At 35.0% G+C, this 20,555-nt stretch overlaps 1 protein-coding gene across 3 annotated transcripts in view; it reads right to left on the bottom strand.

Annotated features, from left to right (window-relative positions):
* The window catches only part of mapkbp1 (mitogen-activated protein kinase binding protein 1), a 41,861-nt gene that overhangs the window by 12,079 nt on the left and 9,227 nt on the right, over window positions 1-20,555 (bottom strand). For 2 of the 3 annotated variants that reach the window (XM_059519949.1, XM_059519948.1), the window contains exons 3-14: window positions 14,452-14,514; window positions 13,592-13,649; window positions 10,638-10,808; window positions 9,553-9,690; window positions 9,171-9,353; window positions 8,429-8,446; window positions 6,691-6,851; window positions 5,624-5,813; window positions 4,150-4,287; window positions 3,085-3,269; window positions 2,734-2,825; window positions 21-146 (exon numbers count right to left, since the gene is read on the bottom strand). In XM_059519949.1, the coding sequence (XP_059375932.1) occupies window positions 21-146; window positions 2,734-2,825; window positions 3,085-3,269; window positions 4,150-4,287; window positions 5,624-5,813; window positions 6,691-6,851; window positions 8,429-8,446; window positions 9,171-9,353; window positions 9,553-9,690; window positions 10,638-10,808; window positions 13,592-13,649; window positions 14,452-14,514 (1,523 nt within the window). The remainder of the gene's footprint in view (window positions 1-20; window positions 147-2,733; window positions 2,826-3,084; window positions 3,270-4,149; window positions 4,288-5,623; window positions 5,814-6,690; window positions 6,852-8,428; window positions 8,447-9,170; window positions 9,354-9,552; window positions 9,691-10,637; window positions 10,809-13,591; window positions 13,650-14,451; window positions 14,515-20,555) is intronic. The other variant, XM_059519950.1, reaches the window with a different exon arrangement.

Here is a 20,555-nt window from a genome sequence, read left to right as displayed (position 1 = left end):
CAAGGCTGTCAAGATCTCACCAGCGAATCGAACAGCAGTGATAGAGGAAGAGTGTTCATCCAGTGTTTGCAGGAGGCTGTATTCCCGATCCGCATCCAGAACATGGATCAGTCTGTCTCTGCTGGCGGTGGCCAACAGTTTCAGCCCTAAACACACACATATTTAATACGTTTACACCAAAATATTAAGCAGCACTACCATTTTTAACATTGATAATAATAAAAAATATTTCTTGAGCAGCAAATCAGAATATTAGAATCATTTCTGAAGGATCATGTGACACTGAAGACTGGAATAATGATGCTGAAAATTCAGCTTTGCAGCCAAGGAATAAATTACATGTTTAAATATATTCAAATAGTAATAATATTTCAGGATATTACTGCTCTTACTGTATTTTGATCAAATAATTACAGCCTTGTTGAAAAGAGTACTGACCCCATTCTACATCAACGTTTGAATGGCAGTGTACATGAATACAGTGTTCATGTAATACCATAAAGGGTTGATTTTAATGAATAAGCTCTCCATTGATGTATGATTTGTTAGAATAAGACAATATTTGGCTGAGATACAACTATTTGAATTTCTGGAATCTGAGGGTGCAAAAAATCTAAATATTGAGAAAATCTTCAATATTTCGATATAATCGGCTTTAAAGGTTGTCCAAATAAAGCCTTTAGCAATGCATAATACATATTAACAATGACGTTTTTATACATTTACACTAGGACATTTACAAAATATCTTCATGGAACATGATCTCTACCTAATATCCTAATGATTTTTGGCATAAAAGAAAAATCTTTCATTTGACCCATACAAATTGCTACAAATATACTCGTGCGACTTAAGACTGGTTTTGTGTTTCAGGGTCACATCTGTCATTGTATTATTATCTGATACCATTACCAGTAGCCCCCTGCGTAGACTTCTGTAAGGATACACCAGCCAAACAGCATTTCTGAAATAGTGTTGAGAATGGCTTCTGGTTTTGTTCTCACACTTTTCACACCACAAGCTGATTCACTAACACGCTGTGTTCACGTGTGACTCGCACAGTCAAGAAAAAGATGAAAATGCCTTGTAAAGTGCGAGAACAGAGCAAGAGATGTTTTTGCAACACTAAGCAGAAGAAATGAGCCAGATCATGTTGAAATGAGCGTTCATCTCTGTCAACAGATTCCCGTCTGAAAGCTCCTAATATATTTTTATGGCTGCAGAGCAGACACACAAATGATAATGTGATGTTCTTCTCTGCAAAAATGAATCATAATGCAGCTCATGAGAATTACAGATTCTCACAGGCCATTTCGAATGAAGCCATTGTTTTCTGAAGTGCTGAAACCAAACAAGCACATCTACAGAAGACACAGGTGGTGTGATGGACAGGTACTGTATCTGGAATGCGGACTGGGCAGTTTATAAGCGATTACCTTTTGAATTGACCCTTTTTACATCCACATATTTCAGTGCAGAAAATGTCTAAATACTGTGCAGAATATAGTTGATAAGCCATTTTTGGCCTGTTATAGTGGATGGGATCAATGGTCTGTTAAACTGAGAGAACCCTTTCAGTGTCCCATGAAAGAGCAGGAGAAGACAGCAAGCAAGAAGGCGAGATTGTTTACCTCTATGTGTGTTCTAGCAGATGTTCTGTTTCTCATCGAGCTGTACTCAGTGCCTGGCCTTGAGCCTGATATAAACCAGCTAGGGCATTGCATGCTAAGCACAACTTCACACTGAACTTCACTTAACAGGGGAAGATAATGAGTCTCAATACGCCTGCTCTAAACCCCCAGCCCTGCACAGAGCCTTGAGAGCTTTAGAAAACTAGAAAGAATTACACTATTCTAGTTAGTGGTGGTTAGAGGAATTTCCACCATAATAGGGAAGAATGAGGATGTATTCTATTTATACCATAAGACCGTACCATGGTACTGCTAGATTTTTTTTGTAAGCGCTGACAGCTTCCAAGGGAATTAATCTTGCCGTTTTGGATCAACTATTGTTTACTCAACTATTACTGGTGTGTCAGCTTCCTCTGAAAAATAATATTCTGGGTTATTTACAACTAAAACTCAATCAGCAGCATCTGTGGTGTGCTGTTGATTACCACAAAAATGGTGCCATTGATAAATGCAATCTTTACACACACTGCTGCTCACTTGTATACTGATGAAAGTTTTAGTTGTTTCTAAAACCTGAAGCACAAGAATAACTTTCTTTTGTAATTGACCGCATGTCACAGATGTTATTGATAATGTAAAGCTGATTTCTGTGCTACTAGCATTACCAAATGCAACTGAATAAAATTAAGAATTTTTTCAAACAGGTTTCCCGAACATTTCCCCGTCTGCCATTGGTCGGAAAACCAAGTCCATTGATTAAGGCAATATTTCTGTTTTGGGCTGGTTTTGAAAGCAGCACACCAGTCAATTTATTTACAAATGACTGACTGTTGTCTCTGTACATTAAGCGAGGACAATGAACATTGAAACATCTTAAGATCAGGGTCTCTTAACATTGAAAGAAAATGACTTCAAGTTAAAATTGAACCAGGTTCGAGCTGTGACGTTTACACTGGAAAAACTAGTTGTAAACACTGCTGGTGGCATATGTGTGAAGGTTACAGAGCATCTGTTGAGCATCTGAGCTGGATCAGCACTTCCTTTTTTACATCGATACAGGATTAATCAGCTACAGATCTATAAAAAAGCACTCAGCACTCACCAGTCTCGGGTTTTGAGTACTCTAGACACAAGATCTCAGAGTCATGGGCCTGAACGTCTAGAATTTCCTCCATGCTCTCCAAATCGTGGATTCTGGAAACAGCAGAAGTTCAGTGAGGGTCTGATTGTGAAGTTTCTAAGCTAAAAATGTTTGCATTTTCATAAGAATAACATTGAGAATGCTTTTGTAATAAATACAGTCTTCACAGAAAGTGTAACGTACAGTATTTTTCCCACATGCGTGTGATTCCCAGTACACAAAAACATCGTCCTTTCCATTAAAACCCTCAGAGGATCAATTAACTCAAATCAATTAGTGTAGAAGTGTTAAGCAGACATGTGAAAAACAGACCTCAGTGTTCCATTGCGGTCTCCTGATGCCAGGTGCAGCCCGTCTGGGCTCACGCACATGGTCCTAATGCCTGTCCGGTTATCTGAGGTCTGTGGGTCGGCCTTCTCCGAATTACTGGAGATGGTGCAGTCCGTGTCCAGCAGGGTGGAGGTGTTGCTGTCCATATAAATTACCTTCTGGAGGTCCTTTAGTGATGAAAAATTATAATTTGTGACAAATTTATACAGATACACATACTCAAATCACTTAAAATGCATGAATATTGTTAGGTTTGATGAAATATCGAAGCAAGTGGCATCTGCAAATCTACCAAATAATAACCAAGTAAACATTTCTGTGCTAATTATTTTTAATCTAAAAGTTTCCAAATACGACATTCTAATTTTGAATAATATGGTAATAATATGTTATATGGTTTTGCGTTTAAAAGTTAGATTATTTTCTTTAAAATTAATGCCATTTTATATGATATGTGGAATGTTTGTGAATTAAATTTTTGCTGATAGTACAGTATCTGAAGTTTTTTAATGAAAATATGCAGTTTATCAAAGAAGTATGAATCAGTTCACAGTAATACCCCTGGTATGATACTTGTTTTTTACAGAGAATACACAATTAAATAGGCTGCATTTAATTGATCAAAAATACAGTACAAACAGTCATATTGTGAAATAGTTTAATAATTTAAAATTAGCAGTTATATTTAAAATGTAATTTGCAAGCTGAATATTATAGCATCATTACTTCAGTCTTCAGTGACACATGATCCTTCAGAAATTATTCTAATATGCTGATTTGCTGCTCGAGAAACATTTCTTATTATTATCAATGTTGAAAGCCATTGTATTGCTTAATATTTTTGTTAAAACCATGATGCATTTTTCCTTTTTTTATTTTCTTTTTCTTTTTACAAAAGAACAGCATTTACTTAAAACAGAAATGTTTTGTAACATTATGTAAAAATCTTTACTCTCATTTTCGATCATAGTGTATTTATTTGCAATAATAATAAAACATCTCAAAGAAAAGACGATTCATTTCAAGTCTTGAGTTTCCAGAACTCACATTGCTAATGACGTTTGGGCTGAGGGTGGTGTTCTGGGCGTCTGTGTTCCACAAACGGAGAGTATTGTCAGAAGAACAGCTGAGGAACGATCCGGGAGACAAACGTGGCTGCTCTCCATCCCTCGTCTCTGGGTACACCTGCAGGACAAAGGAATGAGAAGTGACTCAACCTGACAAAACACACAGCATTACATCACACATAAAAACAAATACAGGTGTATTTACTCTAATGTGGCATTTAAACTCTATTAGGTCATTATCAACCAAAAAACAAAGGAGTAGTCTTATGTTTTCTGTTAAAGTTGTTTTATGGTTTTAGTTCATTATAATAACCCTGACCTGTAATTTTGGACATATTTCAGGAAGTTTGATGAGGTCACAAAATACCAGACAACTAAAGACACAACAAACCAAAAGGGAAGTCACAGTCATAATTCATGTGATGTGATATGAGCACACAACCTGGAAATACAGAATATGCTTCATGTCGAACAAATCCCACAGGTTATCGATCACAATGTAGGAAAACACCATAAAATACCATTCGTAAAAACAGAAAACTCATCACATTCACATCACACAAGGTAAAACAGTTACAAGCCAGACTGAAACCTACAGTGGGTGGGGTTTTATTAAAACCATTTCAGAAGGCAAAATGTCAACTCACGACACAATGAAAGGACAAAACCATGTTACCACACACACATCTCAGAAGTCAGAATACACTTGACTGAATTTTCTCATAATCCTAAAAACCTTTCTTGTACTTGAAATTTTTTTAATTAATTTTGTAGGTAAAAGTAAACTATGTATGAACTATTTTTACATAACTAAAAATTATTTTAGGTTTTGTATTATATTTTAAATATTCAGATTTTAATAAAAAAAACAAATTATTTAAAGGAGATCTGGCCCCCCGACTGAGCCTGGTTTCCCCCAAGGTTTTTTCTCCCTTCTGTCACCGATGGAGTTTCGGTTCCTTGCTGCTGTCGCCTCTGGCTTGCTTAGTTGGGGACACTTCATTTACAGCGACATCGTTAACTTGATTGAAAATGATTGCACAGATAAAACTGAATTTAAACTGAACTGAGATGATGACATCACTGAATTCAATGATGAACTGCCTTTAACTTATTTTAACTTAGAGCATTATTGACACACTGTTTTCCTAATTAATGTTGTTCAGTTGCTTTGACACAATCTTTTTTGTTTAAAACGCTAAATAAATAAAGGTGACTTGACTTAAATTTTTTTTATTTCATGTTTTATTTTATTTTATGCTATTGCATTTTTTGTTATTTTATTCTATTTAATTTCTTTGGTTTTATTATTTATACATCCACCTGATCAGCACCATCTTTCCATCACCGCCTTAATGCTTGCATGAAATCTTGCATGAAAGACAATGAAGTCTTTTTTTTATTTTGCTTTATTTCAGTTCTTTCAAATTTAAAATGTATGCCCTTTTTCTCACCTCCACACTCCACACACAGGCCGAATGGTAGAGAGCTGAGTAAACCTTGCCCACTTTACGAAGATCATGTACGTCCCACACGTACAGACTGTGATCGTTATAGACACAGGACAGCCAGCGGTTCGTGGTGTCATAGGACACGGCCACTGTGTCAGGATAGCGGAGGTTTTCCTTGTAGGCGAAGAGATGGCTGTGAAGAGATCATAATAGAGGGACCGTAAAGACAGCTGCACTGAGAGGTCACTAAACGTCTTCTGGAAGTGTCACGAGAAAATGTTTCCAAGCAGAACCCACACTTAGACCACTGCTATTATAAAGAGACAGACAGAATGACAGTGTGCATTCTGGGAGAGGAGTGTCCGCTGGCATGCATGGGGCAGTTTTTTGATTGTACATTTGTTCATGATTTGTCTTTATTAAATGGCTTCCCTTTACATTTCATGAATTGGAAAGTTACGTGCTACATGAATGCATATTATATATATGTTACTTTCTGTATTCTAAAAATGTAAAGCTGGCTCAAAAATACACGGACACATCTCAGTGTCTTAAAACGGTCCTGAACACAAATATTATAATATATAATAGAGCTCGACAGCTCTGTCTCAGCCTTGCAGCAGTGTTTTTGCATATTTATGAGCGGTGGACTAAGAGGTCTCATGTGTTTGACAGTTTGGAGGGAAAGCAGGGAATGCTAAACAGATGTCGATGGCTAAGCTGTTTCATCGACACTACATGAATCCACTCTGAATCTTAAAGCAGACGGAGATTTCAGGATGGTTTCTGGGATTTTGCATATGTATAATGCTAGACACCAGCTCAAACAGTAGGAAAATCTCAGGAGATTTACAAGTGTAAATATTTTTCCAGCTGTTCTGAATTTTGACAAAGTGATTTTACATTATTATATTTCACACTGATCCTGAGCAATCATATTAAGTATCGTGGTGATACCACAGTTCAGTTAAGGCAATGCATCCTACATTAAGTACAGTGCAACAATATTGATAAAACTGAACTAAGTAGTAGTTTATTGTACCAAGCCTCTGTAATGTGTCTGATCTCACCTGGCCTCAGTAACAGTGGCGATGTCTGTGCCCAGGCTGTGAGGGTGAGGCAGTATACAGATAAAGTGCAGGTCAGTGGGGCTGAACGCTCTCACTGTCCCATCAGCACAACCACAGAAGATCAGATCCTCGCTGACCGACAGAGACGTGGCCATACTGGTCTGAGAGAGAGAGAGAGAGAAATAGAGGAATTGAGTTGAATGACTAATCCTATGACTAAGGTTTTGGAGTGACATCTAATTTATTACTGAGCCCACACAAATTATATTATCAATATTATAATAATTATTAAATTACAATATTAATATAATAATTATCAACATATTTTATTTATCATATCATTGAATGTGGGGGTAAAATAATTATATATATATATATATATATATATATATATATATATATATATATATATATATATATTTTTTTTTTTTTTTTTTTTTTTCATTTAAATTCTGTTTAAATCCACATATAACATCTGCAGAGCTTTAAGCAACTACCCAAAAGCATATTTACCATGTGGGCGTTTTATTGGGTGAATTGAAAAATGAGACAAAATGAGAGCTCTGTGCATTAAATCGAGACGTCTTATTAAATTCCATTAATAATTGCATGGGAAATGCACAATGCACAAACTGCAAATAAAAGCTGATGAGATATCAAACATAAAAATAATATGAAACCGGTGGTGACAAAGATACAAAGTGTAAAAAAATGTGTTAGTGCCTGAGCAGGTTAAAAGTGAGAAGATGAGAACTCATTTGTGTGCTTTTCCATGGGCTGTTAGATGTTCCTAATATTAAAATTAAGCCTCCTTCACTGAAATATCCAATTTAATTTACTGAGATAAGGACACGGAGGACTATTTGCTAAATAAGCTTTACTCAAGAGACCAAAGATCATCTGTAGATTATCAAGTTGTACAATGATCCTGGGGTTCTTTTAGTTGATAAACTGTTAGACAGAGAGGCTTTTGTATCCTTTCCCATCCTCTCTGTATCCCCTTCTTTCTGGCACTATTCTGAATCTTTCTTGTTTTCTCAGTGCAGTGGGCTCAAGGGTCCCACAAAAGCAGAATTGTGCAGCACCCACCTGCTGTAACCATGACCCACTTTGACCGTTTGTAAGGAGTCAAATCGAGATCTCATATACTCTCTAAATCAAGTGTTCAACACAGCTGCCTGGTTCTCATGGGTTTCTTCTTCTCTTTTGTGAGACACAACAGACCTTTCTTTAAATAGATATCACTACTTTATCAGATTTTTTTTTTTTGGCAGAGTAATAAACTCTATATAAATATTATTAAATACCCTTTTAAAATACTAATAATTAATAAAAAAAAATATTGAGTATACATAATTAAAACAATTAAAACAATGGAATGCAATATAAAATATAAAAAAATCTTTAAATGAATAATAATAATAATTTTTACTTTAAAAAATAAAAAAGGGGTGGTGTACGCAATACAATATTTAATGCTAATAATTAATAAATAAAATAATTAAATAAAACAATTTTGCATGTTGTACAAAACAATACAATGTAATGTAAAAAATATTTTAAAATGATAATAATAATAAAAAATTCTTAATATAACACAAAAGGGGTGGTGTATGCAGTATACTTCATGTGAAATGCTGTGTCTGAGACTGAGATGAGTGTTAACTGGCTAGTGAAGGTAATGTGGTCAAACAATGAGACGTGAAAGCTGAATCCATAGCCCTGATGTGAAACTTACTGCGAAACTGTCATTTTTCTGAACAGTGTGAAAGGAGAAGCAGAACAGACTAATATTAGACAACAGCAGCAGCAGCAGCATTAGTAATTAACACACTCCACTCTCGCTTAACACAGCCGAGAGCTTAGTAACACCCTCTGTTCACAGGGACTTTGATATCAGAAAGGAAATAAAAAGCTTAACATGGATAAAGCACAAAACAAAGAAGCCTACACAAAATTCAACTACAAATCAGGGGGTTAAAAATGTGACAATTGAACTTTTAAAGTTCAACTCCAAGTATAAAATAGCTTTAATTTCATGCACATTCTTTCCACAAACATTTAAAGGAACAGAGCTCAACAGTGACCTCTCATTATTTTCCCAATTCTTTTTCCATAGAGATTTTAAAAAATTGTTCCATAGAGTTCTGAACTAAAACAGCCTGCAAAAACTGTATTTTCATATAAGTTAAGTTTTTTAAGCCATAATGGATACAACATCCTATATTATCCAAATATAGGTAAATAGAAAGCTAAACCGTTAAAATTCTGTTTCAAAGTTGTAAATAAAACAAAACGGACTGCAGTACGTTTTACAAGAAAATTCAAAATGTATTTTGAATAAGATAGGAGATAAATTAATCTAAAAATCAATTCATTTTTAATTTTTGAACCAAACTATTGCGCTCAATGGCACCCACTCATTCAAGCATATTTGTAACAGACTACACAATCAACCAATCAGCATCCTCGTCACTCACCCTGAGCTCCACCCACTTGTCCAGCATTCTTTTGTCGTTGAACTCACAGAGCAGCCCAGAGGAAGTGATGCAGAAGGTACTGTTCGCCTTCCGGCCCTTTCCACAGGTCACATCGCTAAAGAAGTTATTCCGCAGCTCTCCAAGAAGACCAGAGCGGCCCAATAATGGCACTGTGGCATTCACCTGTGAGAGATGACATTTATGACCTGGGTAATATTTAGCACTGTATGAAGGGACATGACATTTTCAGCTGTGGTAAAGTTTGTCATCTGTGGTGACGGTAAGTGAGAGTTAGAGACGGAGAGCCAGCCAGAAAGATCAAAAAGAGCTGTATTTGGTGGAGATAAGGCTAGCGGTCAACTGCCACGTTAGCATCGTGTACCTTGGATGACTTGGTGTGGTCAAGATACCAGAACTTCACGTGTCTATTCCCGGCTGTAACAAAATACGAGCTGTCATCTGAGAAAGACACAGCCGTCACTTTACTGGACACTTTGTTGGCTGCAACCACAACATTTTTCTGAAAGGACAAAAAGACAAATATTGAATCTATGATCATTTTTATACTATGATTTATGGATCTGTTTTTTATGTTATTGGTTGATTCAAGGGCAGCAATCAAAAGGGAAAAAATCATGGTAAACAGATTATGAGAGATGGAACTACATTACAGGAATAATTCACACAAAAATGAACATTTGCTGAATATTTACTACCCCTCAGGCCATCCAAGATGTAGGTGAGTTTGTTTCTTCATCTAAACAGATCTGGAAAAATTGCTCACCAGTGGATCCTCTGCAGTGAATGGGTGCCTTCAGAATGAGAGTCCAAACAGCTGATAAAAACATCACAATAATCCACAGCACTCCAATCCATTAGTTAACATATTGAAGCAAAAAGCTACGTGTCTGTAAGAAACTTCTGTCCAAAGAGTCTATAATCTATAATAACGCTTCCTTCAGTAAAAAAAAAAAAGTTAATCTCCTGTTGTCGTTTCACATCAAAATGTGACAGATATTTGTTAAGAACTGTTTTTGCTTGTAAACAGTGCTTGATCTTTTCATATTTCTCTCCTGATTCAGAAGAGATTACTTTTTTACTTAAAAAAAAAAATTCTGAATGGAGTACAATTTGATGGATTTGGCTACTTGGATTACTGTGATGTTTTTATCAGCTGTTTGAATTCTCATTCTGACGGCACCCATTCACTGCAGAGGATCTTGGATGGCCTGAGGGTGAGGATAGTCTTCATTTCTGGCTAAACTATTTCTTTTTTCATTCTTTAGCTATAAGCATATACTGTATAAAATGTATATTCTTTACACTACAAATGTAGTGTTGCCTTGTGTTAACACCATTCCTTTTATGCATTGCAAACACTGCTACTTGCAAAGGAAAATCTAGTTATCCGAACAGCATAAATGAAACAATAAAACTAAATGAAAGCCATTGAATATTTTTAGTCACCTTCCAGGCCCAGACGTTGATGATCATGTCGTGCTGGTATCCCACACTGACGATGTATTTACTGTTGGGAGAGAAAGCCACACATGCCACGCCATATTTATGTTCCTGTAACTCCGCCACCTGTGTCCTCTCTGCCACATCCCAGACACGCACCGCTGGCATATGACCACTCTAGAGAGAGAGAGAGAAAAAGAGAGGTTATGAGGGCCGTCAACATGCTTTACTCCAGACAATCTCAACACAAGAGCAATATCTACCAGATTAAGAGCCAAAAATAGTATATTTAGAAACATACAACCAACACATATATAAATATATACATACATATCAACGTTTGGGGTCAATAAGGTTTTTTGTAAAGAAATTAATACATTTATTCATCAAGGATGCATTAATCTGGTCAAAGGTGACAATAAGGATGTTTATAATTTTATTAAAGTTTATACATATGCTATTCTTTTAAATTTCTTTTCATCAAAGAATCCAAAAAAAATTAATAATTTAGCGAGGTTTTAACAAAAATATTAAGCAGCACAACTGTAATTACTAATGAGAAATGTTTCTCAAGCATCAAATCATAATATTTTTTCAAAACATTTTTTAAATTATACAAATAGAAAACAGTAATTTTAAACTGAAATAATATTTCACAATATTATATATATTTTTTTTTTTTACTGCATTTTTTATTAATTTATTTTTATTTTTTATTAAATGCAGCCTTGGTGAGCTTTGACTTCTTTCAAAGATTAAAATAAAAAAATAAATCATTCAATTTTAGTGTATGTGTTATATATTATAGAAATGTCCTTTCCCTGGCCAGAAAAACACCATCTTGAATATCCCTGGATATTTTCATGCTTTTTCTTGACTGTGGAGACCTTGGATTTATATTTTGATGTATTGCAACCATGTATTCAAGAGCACCTTTCTATTTATGCAATGCTTGTTGGTGGAACACAATAACATAGATGTCGAGACAGGTTAGTTTAATCCCAGCTTACACATCTCAAATCAAGATAGATCATGCACGCAAATAAAAAGGAATGAATGGATATTCATTCTCATTAATCTTGCACAACATCCTGCTTTAATACAGGACTGTGCTGCCAAGATGTGATCAGCATTCAGCGCTGCCGGGGCTTCACAGTGAGACTGTGGGGTCAGAGGTCAAACCACAGTGAGCAGACATATGCCGATTCCAGACGGTTTCTGTCTCTTCCTTCGGGCACATTTTCTTTCTCTTCCTCCTTACATGCTCTTTTCCTTGCCCTTTTTTGGCACTCTCGCTTTAACCTTTTTATGACAGCAGATACAGTCTGTGTGCATGTTGGCACGGTGCTGCCTGTTGCCATGGCAGCCGGTGAGCACAAAATCACATCACTTTCACATACTGGAGTAAGAAACTCCTCTCAAACGGAAAGGGTTACTTTATTTGTCCAAATGCACACACACACAAAATATACAACCGCCTAGACACACATACAAAAATGTACAACTGCACCCACAAAAACACACACACACACACACACACACACACACACACAAATCACCCGTCCACATGATTTAGTGGATTTGAGAAGCAGACAGGATCTGTGCTCATGTTCAGTCTTGCAAACAAAGTCCAAACAACTCTCTGCTGTCCACACACTACTGTTTCCATACATTACTGTCATGCCAGCTGACCAGAAGTATGGACACTTCATCAATGCACATTATCCTTAAAGGGATAGTCCACCAAAAAAAATAAAAATAAAAATATAATAAATTAAAAATAATACTTTAACCACCTTCATGTCATTGCATGACTTGTTTTCTTCTGTGAAGCATAAAAAGATATTTTGAACAATGTCTCAGTGTTTTTTGTCCATACAATAGAAGTCAATGGTCACCAAAACAAAAATAGATGTCAATGGTTACCAGCATTCCTCAAAATATCTTCTTTTATGTTGCACAGAAGAAAGTTTTGGAAAACTAAAGTGAGTAAAGTGATTAAATTATGACAGAATGTTCATTTTTGGGTGAACTGTACCTTTAAAGAAAAATTATAGTGGATAACATGCAAGCATCCACATTCCTCATTCAAATAAAACTATCATTGTATTATATCTAACAACAAAATAAGTGTCTAGAGATTGCACTCAAAAAGACAATTTTAGCCAAAGAAATGCTTCACAACTGAGTAGAACCACTAGATTTGACTAGATTTGATTAAACAAATGTCTAAAGGCCTGGAAAATGACACTCTAGAAAGAAATTTGCTAAATTTCTACAACATTTTTTCTACTCAGGTGACATTAAGTCAGGAAGGGGGAAAGAAATTAAATTAAATAAAAACTGGTATTGTTAATCAAGTTGACCAAATGCACCAATCAAATCCTGTTAGACAAAATCAGCTTCCATTCTACACAACTCCCTTCTAATACTTCAGATAATACAATACAGAGTTAAATGTGTTGCCAATTACATTTCGTCTTTAAACCAAGTAAGTAATTATTAATTATTTTAAATATTTCAATACTGTTATTTTGTTTCTTTTTTGTTTTGTTTTGTCTCAAACATGCGGTTTTATTTTGAAGGTTGCAATACTGTGTTTTGTTTCAAGCTGGACATAACTTGCATGCTTCTGCATGATTTCTATATTGCAGTCAAAACAATAAATCCCCTTTAATCCAAACTTCAGTGCTGCAGAATTGTAGAAGGAAAGCAATAGTCACATTTGTCTGTACTTGACTCCACTGTGACAAGAGACAAATTACACTGATAGTTAGTCACTTTCCACAGGGATTTCAGAATTCAGGCCTGAAGGTGCAAGATAGAGAAATGTATTTTCATGCAGCCCGCCTACATCAGCTTTATCGAAGTATGAGGTACTGCTCCAGAGCTCCTGACTTCCTATTAGATCATGTGATGGAACCACAAAGCACAGATATACTGAGGAACTGAGTACTCACCTCACCCGTGACCACATATTTGCCATCAGGAGAGAAGGAGACCGTAGTGATGGTTTTCCTGTGACAGAGTGGACGGAAGTATTTAGATGGTGTTGAAGTGTATGCATCCTGCTAGTTGAGAGGTTTCCTCTCCATCTGGTCACACATTGCTTATGATGATTATATGTTGAGCATCCCAACACTACAATATTTACTCAACCAGTGGCATGAGTTTGGGACAGGACTATCTGTTTGGTCAACCAGTGGCAGATGGGGTTGTGTTTTGGGAAGCCAGTTTGGTAAGACAGCGGATTTTCACAGCAGTGCCATAAAAGAACCATTACTGTAGGTTCTCCAAAGGACATTTCAATTAACAGTTCTTAAATGAACAATTTATTTTCCTGTAGAAGAGCATTTTAATAATGTGAAGAACCTTTTTGCGCTACACACTTAAAAATAAAGCTTACAAAAGATTATTACTTATTATTATAAAAGAACCATTTTGGGCTCCATAAAGAACCTTCCAATAAACAGTTCTTAAAAGGAACCATTTTCAGTGTGGAGAAAGTTTAGAATTTTAATTTAAAGAATCTTTTTTCCACTATAAAGAACCTTTTGTGAAATGGAAAGTTTCCACAGATGTTTACGGTTCTTCATGGAGCTACTGATGCCAATAAAGAACCTTTGATTTTTAAAAATGTATAAAAAAACCTTTAGTGGAATGGAAAGGTTTCATGGATGCTAGAGGTTCTTCACAGAACCACAGATACCAATAAAGCACCTTTATTTTTTAAGAAAGTAGTACACTTGTGCAGCTAATGAGCCATAGGAGGTGACATTTATCCATGTTGCGCTTGGTTACAAAAGAATGAAAGTCTTACCTGGAGCTATTGAGGATATGATGCTGTTTGTTTTTCTTAGGGTTCAGTAGCACCACCACACACCTATAAAACGATAAAAGAAAGGGGTCATTAAAACGCTATTTAGCAGACACTTTCCAATCCAAAACAACAATTAACATTAAACTATGGTGACAGTTAGCCGTCCAGATCTTGGACCACACTAAACCACAAGCCCAAAATTTAAATCTAAATCATGGAGTTGTGTTTTCTTACTTTCAAATTTAGACACCAACATCAAATCAGACTCATTTAAACATGATTATACCTGGCTTTCCTGATTAACTATGTATCATATCCGGTGTCTGTTAATCAGTACTAGAAAAAATATTATGTTTTTTTGTTTCTGGTGAACATTCAGTACCATAATATATGTCAAAGTGGTATGAAAAGTCACTGTACTAGGGTACTGCCACGGTTTTTTTTTTTCTAGGTGTGTTTTTGGTTTTTTGTTGTTGTACGGGTGCAGTGCGTGACAGAGGCAAGTCTCCTCTTCTCTGTCTTTCATCTCTCTTAAACACAGGAACAATCTCAATACATTTCAAAGAATGAAAAACAAACACAAGCCCTTTACAGCCTTTTATATTGAAGTTCAGTCGGTCCTATAAAGACTGCCTGAGACAGTGTCTGGTGGGGGAAATAACCTGCTGTATTGCATACAGAACAGGAAAGCAGTCAGACAAACAGAACAAAGAGGAAATACGTCAAAGACCACTGCAGAATCCTTCATATTTGGTTCAATTGTTTGGTCTGTAGTTCACGCAGAAAAATGACGACTAGTAAAAACTGCTAAAACACAAATTTTCCCAATTAGATAAATAGTCCCTACTAAAAGTAAAACGCTGATACAGAGACAGTCAGCGCTTAACCATCTGATACATTAATTGCAATTTAACTAAACAAATATATAAATAAAGATGTGAATAAATAAACATATAGTTAGATTAATAGATGGAAAGACTTCATCTGATTAAGATATTTAGAACACAAATTAAGATATTTTTCATTACATTGTTTACAGTTGTGTTGCTGTCTGAGGGTCTGAGGGTCTCGGATTTCGTCAAAAATATCTTAATTTGTGTTCCAAAGATAAACAAAGAATTTTCATTTTTGGGTGAACTATCCCTTTAAGCATAAATGGAAAAATATCAATAATAATTATTATAAAATATTTATAATTATAGCATGAATGAATAACAATTAATAAAATAATAATTGTAGTTTTTAAATTAATATATAATTTTATATGGTTTAGAATTGAAAAAGAATAAATATGTAGCATAAATAAAAAATCCTAAATAAATGTTAAATTTATTAATATATTTTATGCACAAATATAGATAAATCGATAGATGGTCAGAGATAAACTTATATAGACAACAAAAATAGTAATCATAAAAACAAAAACTACTATTATTATAAGTTAGTATATTATATATGCATAAAATTAATTCTGAAATACTTTATATATTTTATAAATATTATAATTTATACTTATATAATATGTAATTATTGGAAGGTAAATACATAAACTTATTCTAATAAATAGAATATTTATACTCGTTCATATGCACAAAATAGTTTTTTAAAAACTGCAAGGGTCAGACTCAGACTCCATCTTTTGACTCATGACAAACATCAAAACATCAAACATGACAGATAATTAAAATTTTCATTTGAGGTACTTAGTAGCACCTAAACAGGATATCCTCAAATCACACTTTGCTTTGATTCCAAAGTCATATTCCAGTTTCAATCTTGTCTGAGTGGGGGAATAGAAGACATAGAAACAATGAATTTTCAAAGTATACCAGGCTTTGTACAGATAATCAAACATCTGCATCTCTTCCACTGGCTGAGGTCCAGTTCTATAGGTCAATTTGGACACAACAAACACACAAAGAGAACTGAGTGCACTGCTACTCTTTCTTCTGGTCTCAGAAGCAGAGATGAGCGAGACAAAGCCACACAAGCACTCGGTCTCCCCCGACCACAGGAGGAGCCCTGCTTGGAATCTGTCAAGTCAAAGCCTCCCTGTCGTCCAGCTCTCTGCTTTACGAGCACGTCTGAGAGAAGAGGGACAGAAGAGATGACCTCATGCTTTAACAGCACATTACTCACGTCTCCATAAACCACTGATGCCAAAGACAGGGAAACCATGGGAGGAGCGGACCTTCATTGTTGGCAAGTAATACCATTAATGGATCTCCTGCACTATATATAAGCCAAGCTGCAGATGGGATTGGCAGGCCTCGGCTCAATGACTATGCAAGCCTGTTGTACGAGCATCTACAGCTCATCCCTTTACAAAGATAAACTGATATGAATCAGTGCACAGTCAGCAAATATGCCTGACCTTGTATTTACACATGTGACCGCCCACCATTCACTCATGAACCACACTCAGACCTTTCACTGGCCTCAAAATAGGCCTTTTTTGTTTCTATAAAACCTCTGCACAGGTTTTGTCAGTCTGGTGGGAAACAAAATTGCAATTTCAAGGTACCAGGTTGCTCCAAAGAGCACTTCAGAGGAAGAACTACAGGAGATGAGGTTTGTTGCAACATTGAATCCTTCAAGAAATAGATATTTTGTTTAAACCGGTAAATGGGAAATTTGTAAAGTTTAACATACGTAAGGCACCAAAAGCTAACAATATACAGCATTTTAACAATTTATTAATATAGTTTAAATGTTAATTTCAACTAATGTCAATAAACAACATTTGATTTAAAATTGTATGAGTAAATGTGGGAAATCATGGTTATAGCTAAAACAAACTAAAATTAAAACTAATTATTTTTTAATTTAAAATAAAAGTAAAAAAAATGTTAAATGAAATAAAATAAATAAAAATGTATTTAAACATTTCTAATTTTAATTTAGTTTAACTTGTCATTCAACAAAAATTTACATTTATATTAACTATAGGCATGCATATTAAAAATTACAAAAACACAACTTATTCAAATTATTAACTGAAATTATACCAAATTATAAACAAATACAGAAATTCCAAAAATAAAAACTGGTTCAAAAATGGAATAAAACCTATTATAGTATTTCAATGATACTTAAATAAGACTGGTTGAAATTAACTAGTGCTGTCAAATGATTAATTGCATCCAAAATAAAAGGTTTTTTTTTTTTGCATAATATGTGTGTGTGTACGTTGTATATAATTTGATCTTATTTTAATGTGTAATCGGGATATCTTTGGACAGTATGTAATCTTTGAGCAAATGGAAATTCAAAACCTTGAGTTACTGGTTTTCTGCATTGTTGATCAATTATTGTTTTTATATTGAGGTCAGTTTTATATTTAGCTGTTATAAATGTCACATAAATAAGCCAACAGCACCACTTCTTTACATACTCTCTTCAACAGGGTGAGCAGGATAGTGTTTTTCTACAACACTTGTCTAGTAAAACAAGGTTACACTAAGTCGAGCCAGCAAATAAACCCTAATAAAAGAACATTAAATTGAATCAACTAACACACCAAGTCATTGAACTCTGCCTAATAAAGTCTTGAGATGAGATTCTGTTTTCAAGAATAAACCATAAAAGCACCCAAAGCACGGTCTGTTTCACAGAAATCAGAAGGGAAACTCTAAAAATAATTCAATGCTTATGTTATGAGTTGATTTAGGATAAACATCATTGTTTGAACAGTTATTTAAACAAAAGCTTTTATCAGTGTTATTTTAGTACCGTTTTTATAATATTATCAAAACTTTATAATATTTTATAATAATGTTATAATATTTTGATTAAGCTTTTATTTTCAGTATTAATTTCACTTTTAGTTTTAGTAATTTTGTTGTGTGCTTTTTCATTTTAATTAGTTTTTGTTTAATAAAAATATTTATATTTATTTTTATATAAATCTTTATAAAGATTTAATTTAATTACCAAAAATGTTTTATTCATTCAGTCAGTCATTTGTTCCTTAACCTAAGTAGTCAGTCAGAACGGTTTAAATTTGTACCTTAACCTGAAAACAATCAATGTATATCTTTGAGAGGATTCACATTATATTCAATATGCATCTAGATAACTTTCCACACCACCAGAATCAACAACAACTTCAGCTAAAGCACTTTTTGTGTTACTCAATATTTTTTGTTGCAATAAAAGATGTCTGTTGTTCCCTCCAGCAACATAGACTCTCTTCCAGATCTCGTCCCAGGAGCCTGTTCTCTCAAGAGAAATCTCACATATCTACTCAAGTATGACTAAAGATTGACCACGCAGAGCCAATGAGAAGATTCAAGTTACTTTACACACAACATGAACACTTTCCCACAGAGTTATTCACAGTCGATTTTTCACTACACAGTTTCAGCCCAGAGCTAAACTCAAATGTCTATGAAAATTTGCAGTTTTCATCAGAGTTCCATGTGGTTTTGACTCATATCATATGAATGTCATTGCACCATTTCAAACTTTATGAGAAAAGCTCTGCAATGAGGACTTGTATCTGCATGAGATTCTGTGTAAAACAAGTTATCAAGTAATGGCCATTGCTCTTGCGTGTGAATGTATTGGCTGCTGATGTGAAACTCTGCAGGGCCCGCATGTGCCATCATGTGCTTCTTGCAGCTCGGGAAAAAGCTGATCCAGCTCATTATCTCACCTAGCAGGGAATCGAATAAGCCAAGTGGAGTGCGGTAGTGCACAGATCGACCAAATGACTACATGCGCCAATGATTTGAGGCCACAAAAACACTCTGGAATACAGTTCTCTATATCACAAGCCATAACCATAGGCTACTATTATAAACAGATACAGTGGCGTAACATTTATAATAGCAGCTTTTTAAATGTAAAAGGCAAACTACAATCAAAACAGACAATATTCAAAGTTTGCATAAAGAATTTCTAAATTTAACAGTGTTTCTTAAATACCTTTTTTTTCTTTAGCCAGAAGCAACAGTTTGGAGTATAAAAAAAAGAAAAAAAAAAAACATTAATCGGTGGACTGAAGTGGTGAGGATAACTTGTGGATTATTGTGATGTTTTTAATCAGCTGTTTGGACTCTCATTCGGACGGCACCCATTCACTAGAGGATCCACTGCTGAGAAAGTGGTGTAATGCTAGATTTCTCCAAACGTATTCAGAATCAGATGAAGAAACAAACTAATCTACATCTTGGATGACCTGAGGGCAGATTTTCATTTTTGGGTGAACCATTCCTTTAAGAAATGTTTTTAGGAATTCTAAATATTCTTACATTTTATTCTTAAGTTAGAAAATGAAAAGGAGTTTGTCTCTAGATACGACTATGGGTCCTTCTCTTCATTGCAAAATTTATTATTTATTTATTTGTTACCCATTTTCAAATGCTGGAATACAGTTAGCTGATGTTCCTGCATGCAGAAATGGATCAATTAGCCAAGGGTGCTTTATTATTATAAACGACCTTGTAGATCTGCAATAAATTGATCCGTTTACTTCAGTACGTGTGTTCCACACATAAACATGATTGTAATGCATGCAAGTCATTCGTTTTTTGCTTGTGCCTGCAAATACTAAGAGATTTCAATGCATGCTAAAATACAGCAGGTGCAATCGTAACTTGTTCTGGATCTACAAGAAAAACACTAAGAAATAAAATTGACATGTGTCACTCAGCTTTCATTGTCTTCATCTGGTTTATCCTGTTTTTCCTGGCTTTGCGGAAGACTCGGTCCTAAACCACACAAACTATTCACCCTTCAGGAAAGCAGTGACATATATCCAACAATGCCTAATATGAAGTTTTAAAGTATTTCTCCTCAAGACAAATAGTAAAACATTGTAAGAATCATGACAGGGTGTTTGAAAAGGCGCATGAAATGGTTCACTCAATGTAAAATAAAATTGACACTACAGAGACTGTCCATTCATTTTAGAAGGACTTAAAACAAGCTCAAAGCTGTTGTATTCAGAAGCTAAAGATATCCAGATCTCAAGCAGCTTGTGTTATGGTCTCTCAGGTTTCACAACTGTTCTGGGTGTAGAATGTTTTGTGTGTGTGTGTGTGTGTGTGTGTGTACACACAAGGGTTAAAGACGAGGCAGATCAAATGTTGTGGCAAGTA

This window comes from Carassius carassius, chromosome 32 (genome assembly GCF_963082965.1).
Source record: "Carassius carassius chromosome 32, fCarCar2.1, whole genome shotgun sequence".
Classification (NCBI taxonomy): Eukaryota; Metazoa; Chordata; class Actinopteri; order Cypriniformes; family Cyprinidae; genus Carassius; species Carassius carassius.
Note: the sequence above shows the minus strand (reverse complement) of the source record. Positions and strands in the feature narration are given on the sequence as shown.